The sequence below is a fragment of the Dipodomys ordii genome, unplaced genomic scaffold (assembly GCF_000151885.1).
Source record: "Dipodomys ordii isolate 6190 unplaced genomic scaffold, Dord_2.0 Scaffold49, whole genome shotgun sequence".
Taxonomy (NCBI): domain Eukaryota; kingdom Metazoa; phylum Chordata; class Mammalia; order Rodentia; family Heteromyidae; genus Dipodomys; species Dipodomys ordii.
In genome coordinates, this window is record NW_012267265.1 from 3,487,379 (window position 1) to 3,496,884 (window position 9,506).

Genomic DNA, 9,506 nt, shown 5'->3' on the forward strand with positions numbered 1-9,506 from the left:
CTCCCTCTCCCTCTCCTTCTCCTTCTCCTTCTCCTTCTCCTTCTCCTTCTCCTTCTCCTTCTTCTTCTTCTTCTTCTTCTTCTTCTTCTTCTTCCTCCCCCACTCTTCCTCCTCCTCCTTCTTTTAGTTGGTCAGGGGGATTGAACTCAGAGCCTGGGCACTGTCTCTGAGCTTTTTTGCTCTTCCACTTTGAGCCACAGAACCACTTCTGGTTTCCTAGCAGTTAGTTGGAGATAAGTTTTATGGGCTTTCCTGCTTGGGCTGGCTTTGAACTGCAATCCTTAGATCTCAGCCTCCTGAGTAGCCTCCTGAGTAGGTGAGCCACCAGTGCCAGCTAACTTTTCACTTCTTATATTCCATTAACACCTCAGTTTTCTTGATCTTTCAAAGTGGTATTTTGTATCTACACATTTCCTTCTATAATTTCTTTTCCTCCTGTCCAGTTTCCACATCCATTCTCCTCACTTTCCACCCAATATATTTATACCTTGCTTTGTACCTCTTGTTTCTGCCTTTCCCTATTTCATTGCAGTCTTTTGTCACCTTAACACTTCAATTACACTTATTCTTTGATGAGTTTGTTCATTCTCAGACATCGCATGTCCAGGACTGAATTCTCAATCTCCTAAACCCCAAAACATATCCTTCATATACTCTTCATAATAGAAAAAAAGATTTACTCCATTCATTTAGCTCAATATCATTAGAATTTTCCTTGATTAGTTTTGTCTTTCACACCTCACATCAAATCCTTCAAGAAATCCCATAAATATAGCCTGTGCTTTGGTATCTGTGGGCTCAGAACTCATACAGATAGCAAAGTCTGCAGACATTCAAGTCTTTCCAAAAAAGTGACACAGTATTTGCATGTAGCTAAGTAAACATTGTGTTGTCTCTAGATTACCTATAATGCAGAATATGATGTAAATATTGTAAAAATAGTTATAACACTGTGTTGCTTAGCGAATGGCATCAAGGAAAAGATCTGAATATGATTAGTATTCGACGTGTTTCTAATATACAGATGAGGAGCACATGAATCAATTAAACTTGGAAATGAGGATTAACTAAATTTAGGACATACTTTGTTTTTTTCTATCTCACTGTCTCCATCCTTTCTACTGAAGCCATCAGTTCCATTGTAACTTCATGCCTCTATTCTTGTCCCCTTTTTGATATGTTTCTAAGTGAGTGGCCAACTAATGTTGTCATTCATATGTCCAATATCTTTCCATGACTTTGCCCTATCTTATGTAATAGGAAAAGCTGATTCTCAAAATGACTGATGAAACCCTAGATATTTTGGTGTCATTTTCTCTTAACCTCACGTTCTTCCTCTTATCTTTCCACTTCAGTTCCTCCTTTCCACTGGCTTGCTCAGCACAGACAGATGTGCACCTACCTCAGGCTGTTGACTTGCTGTCAATGCTCATAGCCACAGGACTTCAGGGTTCTCCTGTATGACAGTCTCTTCACCAACACCTTCCCTACACATCTTATATTAAACCTTTCCTTCTCTACCTACACTATTATTTACTCTTTTATCTTTACTCTTCCTATCTTATCTTTCAATATTTATCTTTCATATGGATGTGTCTTCCCTCTGCTATGGGGTGTAATCCAAGAAATGAAGGGTTTTCTTGGGTTCATGATTGAATGCTCAAGCTTCAGGGCAGTACCTACGCACAGCAACAGACAGGAAGTATATGAAAAAGGAATAAAGAATCTTCTATTTTAAGCCCATTTATCATTATTTTTATTAGAGCATATTAAAATTAATTGTATTAACTGGAGGATTTCATTATGGAGTTTCCATACACATATATAAATTACTTTGTTCATACTCACCTTTCTATTCGTCTTTAAGGCCCATTTTGGTGTCATCTTTCTACCCTTATATTTCATCCTGATCCTCCACTTGTGGCTTTAATTCACGTTTGTCTATGTTTGTTGCCCTATATGTTCCTAATGTCTAACCTGGTTTCTTTTTATCAGTTGGCTTTATTTCCATTCTCATCCATAAGACTCAGGTCATGTTCTAGTGCCATTACATTCTTTGGTATTCGATCTGTCCCTTCCTCTGTCAATATCTTAGTGTAATCAGGTTCAATTCTTACCTTTTAATTTCATTTTTTTCGAGTATTAGGTTTGAACTTAGGACCTTGTACTTGGTAGGCAGGTGCTCTCTCACTTGAGCCATGCTCAAGCTATGTTTTACTCTAGCTATATTTCAGACACAGTCTCTACTTTGTTGTCTGAGACCAGGCTTGGACTGTGAACCTTCTATCTATGCCTCTTGCTTAGTTGGGATCACAAGCATTGTACTGAATCTCTTTTATCAAGGAAGGAATCTTGCTAATGTTTTCCCTAGGTTTGGTTCAACTGCCATCCTGTCCATCTCTACATCTCAAGGTATGTCCCATAGCACTTAGCCTTTCTCTTCCTTACAATTGATAAACCCTTACATTATTATTTCAAAGTGATAGAAGATTCATTTTTGTATATAAGACAGTACAGATGTTGATTTTACATTACATAACCTACTGTTAAAGAGGAAACTAGTGAAAATGATGTGTGTAATGAAGAACAAGAAATGGAGAGGCCAAGACAGAACATACAATGGCCCATGAGCTAATTCTTTGGATGTGTCATGCATGAGGAATCTTAGATCCTTCACATAATCTTGTTCTTCATAATTTTTTCAACTATTCAAACAGAAGTGTAGCTTTTAATGAAACTGAACCACTGTTTATGAAATAGGAGCAATTGTTCTATGATAGGGTACGGTTTAGCAGTCTTTAAGAATATACTTTTGTAGTCTCTTATCCAGTGTGTCCTCTGGTAATAATATCATTGATCTTGTTGATCATATACCATACTTAGAAACCTTTGTATGGTATCTTCTGTAGGTGATTGGTTAGCAGGGTAGCATACAGTGTAGGTATATAGTTACCTGGTTATGAAAGTCCTCTCATTGATGAAGATCCAAGAAGGGTACTGGTGAGCCATCATAGTCATCATTCACCGCTTTACAAGATGGTCTGAGGTTCCCCTAAAACATTAGAATAATATTAATGATTTGCTCATAGGATTTATTCACATACATTGAATATTTTGTGGTGTCTACAGTGTATAAGAATATTCTGGGAAACATGAAGGTGATATTTTATTTGGGAGCCAAGGAAGAAAAATATTTGGTAAATTAAAAAAATAAATTACAGGTATAGTAGCTCAAAGTAAGGAAGGACCAAGCAATTTGGTAAATCGGTTTCTGAGGCATGTCTAGAAAAAGTTCTCTCCTGCATGAAACTGTGCAAGAAATCACAGTCCTTCTATTGCAGCAGCTCAACCTTGAGCCAAGTAACCTTGTGCCAGTCACATGAACCCAACTTTGCAATTCCAGGTGGCTTAATTCAAGCTGTTAAGGATGATGCAACTTCTTCAAGTCTCTCTCCTTCAGGACCTGGAAATTTCGGTCAGATCTGAGTAATATCCTCCTTTATGAATTCCGAGAAGTAGCATCAGGATGTGATGAGATATATTAGGTGTAACAATTCTTTTCATTGTTCTATTTTGCAGAAATAAAATATTTAACTACTATTGCTCTAAGCGTATAGAAATGTAGGTAATACAACTAGAATTTTAAAAAGTGGGCTGGAAAGAAGGTTCAATTTTCTTGGATAAAAGGGTTGGAGAGGGCTGGGAAAGTGGCTCAGTGGTAGAGTACTTGCCTTGCATACATGAGGCTCTGGGTTCAATTCCTCAGCACTACATAAGCAGAAAAAGCTAAAAGTGGTGTTGTGGCTCAAGTGGTAGAGTGCTAGCCTTGAGCTGAAGAGCTGAGGGACAGCGCCCAGTCCCCACAACAACAACAACAACAAAAGGGTTGGAGAATGGTTACTTTCTTTCTTTGGTCAGTTGTGAGGCTTGAACTCTGGGCTTGGGCACTGTCCCTGTGCTCTTCTGCTCAAGACAAGCACTCTACCACTTCAGCCACAGCATCACTTCCGGTTTTCAAGTGGTTTATTGGAGATAAAGAGTCTCATGGACTTTCCTGCCCAGGCTGGCTTTGAACCATGATCCTCAGATCTAAGACTCCTGGGTAGCTAGGATTACAGGCATGAGCCACCAGCGCCTGGCTCAGTTACTTTCAAATCAAGGTTTTTAATTGGGTAAGATAAATGAAAGACACTACATACTCTAATTCTATAAGACAACAGAAGGGGGGACAGAAGAAAGGCTATTTTGATATTCTAATAATATCCCTGATGCATCTGTTATTATTCCTAAGAGCATTTGGATAATCTCACCAAGCATCTTCTAACTGGATGCTTGAGTGGACTCTGCTTTTATGCCTTTATCATTCTGACCATCATATCACCCTGACCCAAAGGCTCTTAGTACTGCAGGCCCAGATCTGTGTTTCCCGCCCATCCCCACAGCATCTCAGGGAAAATTCTTTAAATATTTGCCTTTCTGCTACGGCCATTATTGATTTAAGCCTTATTTCTTTTTCTGCCCTATTGCATGTTTAAAGAATCCTGCTCTTCTTTTTTACCCAGGAGTGTCATCCTGTGTGATAGTGCATTGTTGGTAGGGGTCTGCCTCATGAAGAAAACGTGTAAGATTTGTTCCAGAAGGGAACAAATGGTCATGTGGGCAGGTTGAACTGGCCAGAGACAGATGCAGAAGGTTCCAGGAGCCTAACACATTCTAGTGATGCTTCCATAACATTTGTTCTGAATGTGTGGTTACACGGCCCTTAGGCTTTAAAAACTTAAGTTTCTTAAGATTTTTGTCATAATTCTATGACTCTTTCCTGTCTACCCAAGTAGGCACACAAACTAAGACTTGATCTTGATTCTTTTTTCTCCTCCATCATAAGCAGAGTTGAATCCAAACATAAATCATACTGCTGGAACTTTTAATATATAACTGAATTCAAGACCTAGAGAGTCACCTTGCCCTTCCCAACATGGGGAGACACAACTAAAAGGTGCCATCTGTGAAGCAAGCAGAAAGTTGTCAGCAAAAGCCAAAGGCATCTAGAACTGAAAAACCATCAATAGAAACTTCTTCTGATTATGAAGTAAAATTGGCAGTGTTTCATAAGAATCAAAGACATCATCATCATTATCATAATCATCATCATCATCATCATCATCATCATCATTTTTTGTGGTTGTGGGGTTTGAACTCAGGACCTGAGTGCTGTCCCTGAGCTCTTTTGCTCAAGGATAGCCCTCTACCAGCCCAGGCTGGATTTGAACCTCAATCTCAGACTCCTGAGTAGCTAGATCTGAGCCTTCTGAGTAGGTAGGATTACTGGTGTGAACTACCAATGCTGGGGTAGAGCAATAATTTTTACACAAACTGGGATCTACCCTAAAGTCAATCAAAAGACTGCAGCAGATATGACAAACAGCTTTCTTTATTCTCTGACCTTAGGGAGGAATACAGATGAATAGAGTTTAATGGAAGAAAATGAACAGAGAAAGAAAACTTTGTTCACAGGCAACACATAATAATTGGTTAGAAAATAATATTGCCCATACCTAATTTAAAAATTGGCTACAAAAATATTCAGACAAGAAAAAAATGAAACAAAGAACAATAAGGAAAAATATTCAGGCAGTTTAAACACCGAAAAGATGTAAATATGATTTGGTATAAGATACATTATTGTTAACTGCCAAAGTGAAGCATCAATGTGTGAATTAAAACTGTTTCTTTTCCCTATTCACATTCACCAAGATCCATAGCAAACTAAGTTTAGTAGGAGTTTTATTTTATGTATGTGAAGATTTTCTAAATTATAAAGACATGATAGGTCTAATGGTCTGAATTCCTGTTCTCAAAATCTTAAGTGGAAGTTTAAATTGAGAGGTCGTGAATGGCAGAGAGGAAGAGAGCTTTGGGAGAAAGGATAAAAATACAGGTCTAGAAGTTTTGGTTGCTCAGCTCTTTTGGTGGAATGGATGAACCTGGTTGGAGGAGGAAGATGGTTGCTACAAACATACTTTCTCTGCTTGGCGGGTGACTCATAAGATCACTACGAGGTCCGGGCAGGAGTTTATTGACTTAGATTATGTATAAAATAAGATCAGTTATTTAATAAGTTGGGGTATTTATTTTTCCATTTTACCCAGATGCAATGGAGCTTAAGAGCAGGGAATTTAACAGGTCAGTAATTAAGCCCTGAAGAAATAAACAGAGCTGGAAATACTGGCAGATCTAAAGTAAGGGAGGAAGGGAGAGACCCAGCAAGGTAGGATCGCTCTAAGCAGGCAGTTAGGATCTGCAGCCTTTAGAGACAGCAAGACCTCACCCAAATGTGGACAATGCTGGGACCTGGGGAAAAATGGAATACCAATAGCTGACTTCCACCAGCTTTGTAATCCTGTTTAAATGCAGGTTGGTCTGGATTCCCCAGTTACTTTGAGACCTGAATGAGGTGGAAGGATGGGAGGTGAATGCCAGCCCAAATAAACTCAAATGTACCAGTCACTTCAAGTACTTTCTTGTGCCCAACCATGGATGAATTAAACAGTTACTTATTTAAAGTGGAAATTTTGGTTCACTCCTTTGTTGTACCCAACAAATATTTCTTGAACTCCTTTGTACTGTGCTAGGGACAGAAAGTGTAGACTGTATCTCAATCTCTTGCCCTTTGTTCTTGAGGACCCCTGGACAAAAAGTGTCACAGTGGTGAGAATTTTACAAATTAACAATAAGTAAATAAATGAAAATAAAACAAAACAAACCCACCTTGCTTACTTCCCAGAATTGTTCTAGCAATTGTCCCAGTGCAAGGAGAAAATATTAAGAAGTCTTTTTTAGCAGGGCGCTGGTGGCTCACGCCTGTAATCCTAGCTACTCAGGAGGCTGAGATCTGAGGGTAGATATTCAAAGCCAGTTGGGGCAGGAAAGTCTGTGAGACTCATCTCCAATTAACCATCCAATTGATCGTACAACTACTCTCCAACTAATCACCAAAGAATAAGTGTAACTGAAGAGTTAAGGTGAGAAAAGACTGAAATGAACTTGAGAAAGGCAGAAATAAAAGGTATAAGGCAAGGTATAAACACATTGGGTGGAAAGTGAGGAGAATGAATGTAGAGACTGGACAGAGAGGAAAAGAAATTATAGAAGGAAATGTGTAGAAAGAAGATATTACTTTGAGAGGTCAAGAAAACTGAGGTGTTGATGGACTATAAGAAGTAGAAAGTTAGCTGGCACTGGTGGTTCATGCCTATAATCCTACTATTCAGGAGGCTGAGATCTGAGGATCACTGTTCAAAGTTAGCCCAGACAGGAAAGTCTATGAGACTCTTATCTCCAACTAAACCCCAGAAAAATGAAGTGGTGCCCTGGCTCAAAGTGGTAGAGCACTAGCCTTGAGCAAGAGTTCAAGGACAATGCACAGGTTCTGAGTTCAAGCTCCATGACAGACGAAAAAAAAAAAGTCTTTTCTCAGAGACTTGAATGTTGTAAAAAAAATTATACGAAGCCTTGAATTAAACATATACATTTGCATCAATGAACCTCAACAAGTAAATGTACTATTAGCACTAGCTATTTCAGTTTAAATTACAGAAGGCTTCTTATTTTAGGGAGATTTTTGTGGTGCTGGGAATCATCATTTTAAGAAATTCAAAGTTAAGTATAAAAGTTTCAATAACATGTTGTATATATATATATGTCATATAGTGTTACACTATTTTGAATATAACTGAAGAAATGAATGTTTTCTTATTCATTGCTGATTATTTTTCTATGTTGATTCAAAACATATAGTAGTTTGTCATTAAATGATACATTAGAAATATTAGTACATATCTGTGTGACTCTGTACAACACCTTAGTAATAACAATAAAATTATATATGGATATATATATATATATATTTAGTTTAAATCTATGATTGACTTAGCAGATAAATTTGTCCCCATAGAACAATCAATATGTTTGAAAAGTGGCCAGGGGCCAGGTGGGTCCATAGTTACTCAGAGCCATGATGCTTGAGCACCTGCCACTCTACATCTGGAAGCCAGTTCGATGCCAGCACCCCTAAGCTGCCTGCTCAGCTGAGATCGGTTCAGGGTTCCCTATCTCCTTGAGGGCTGCGGTGACTTCATGGTGATAGGAGGTACCATTTATGAAACATCTTCCAGGTGTTTCATTCCCAGGACAACCCTATATTGCAGAGAGTATTCTGCTGCTTGTGATGGGTTCAGTGTTGTGATGGAATGAACTGGCAAATAGGAGAGAACCCATGACTCAGAGTTTGTGTCCTTCCCCCTCATTTAATTATTTACGAGTATCCTTTCATTGTTTGGTGCAATCTTACATTATATCCTAACTTATTTTCAAGTGTTCTCTAGGGGTGATTTTTTTCCCCTATTGATTTGTGGAAACACACATAAACTTAGTGTAGCCCTCACGTTCCAGAGACCCTTCTGATCTGATGATTCAACCCAAAGTCCTAACCATAAGAATCCACAGAGCAAAAGGAAGGCCAGTTGTCTTGGCCAAGGTTAGATCTAGGCACCTGCAGGTCAAGATCTCATGAGCCATTTCCCTTGAGGAAGGGGGAGGGGTGGGTACCCACATTTACTCCAGGCCCTTCTTCTTCTCTTCCCCGCCCTTTCCCCTTCTCCTCCCTCTCCCTCCTCCCCACCCCCCTTGGCCTCAACAATTTACCTAGACCAGGAAATGGTATTCTGCGAAATTCAAAAGGAAAAAAAATACACCGTCTGGTCATGCACGCACTGACCTTTGCTTTCCAATCTCACCCTCAACCTCAGCCCTGGGAGTGGCCTAACGGGGTCCCCTCCCCACCCCGCCTCCACCCCGCAGCCCCCAGCGTTCACCTGTTCTTCACTTTGAGCCGGGGGAGCTTGTGGTCGGGCTGAGCTCGCTGCAGGAAGGTTGGTTCGGAAGGCTGGTGGTGGCCGGGCAGCTAGCTAGCTTTGGGCCAGCGGCTGTCCGGGGACTGCAGGAGTTTCTCACCTGCGCGGGGCGGGGCGCGCGGAGGGCAGTGTGGGCGGAGCTCAGGGCGCGCGGTCCCCCCCGCACCGGGCCAGGCGCCTGCGGGCCGCGCCCCCCGCACCCGGCTGGCCACCCCGGGAAAGCTGTTATTTGTTACCCCAGGCGCACGGAGCCAGGCACCTGAGCCCCGCCCAGCGCCTCGGTGCACGTCGGGAGTGGTTACTCTTTCTGATTGCGTGCACTCCCTGCTCCCTGACACACTTCTCCAGGACTGAGTTCACATCCCTGGGAAGGCCTCAGCCCGGGACTAAACCCGCTCCCCAGGCCCTCCAAGGCTCTGGGGCAACACCAGGAGTAAACTTGACAACTCACAACTTTGGGGTTTTCATGGCCTCTTCCTTGATCTTTGGGCACCCCATTTCCCTGCCACCCCCTCTTCACAGAATGCTGCCAGTTCTAACCCCAGGGGTCCCAGAGTCTGCGGAGCCCGTGCCACACCCCCCTGGGCGGGCTTC

The 9,506-nt window shown here is 41.1% G+C and overlaps 1 protein-coding gene across 3 annotated transcripts in view; it reads right to left on the minus strand.

Moving 5' to 3' along the window:
- The window catches only part of Rassf6 (Ras association (RalGDS/AF-6) domain family member 6), a 40,771-nt gene extending 31,787 nt beyond the window's left edge, over nt 1-8,984 (minus strand). For 2 of the 3 annotated variants that reach the window (XR_001175208.1, XM_013020256.1), the window contains exons 1-2: nt 8,874-8,984; nt 2,954-3,052 (exon numbers count right to left, since the gene is read on the minus strand). Coding sequence is in view for 1 of the 3 variants with exons in the window: in XM_013020256.1 (XP_012875710.1) it covers nt 2,954-3,021 (68 nt within the window). In the remaining 2 variants the exon portion in view is untranslated. Of the gene's footprint in view, nt 1-2,953; nt 3,053-8,873 lie in introns of those variants that run through there. The other variant, XM_013020257.1, reaches the window with a different exon arrangement.
- Nucleotides 8,985-9,506: the final 522 nt, after the last annotated feature.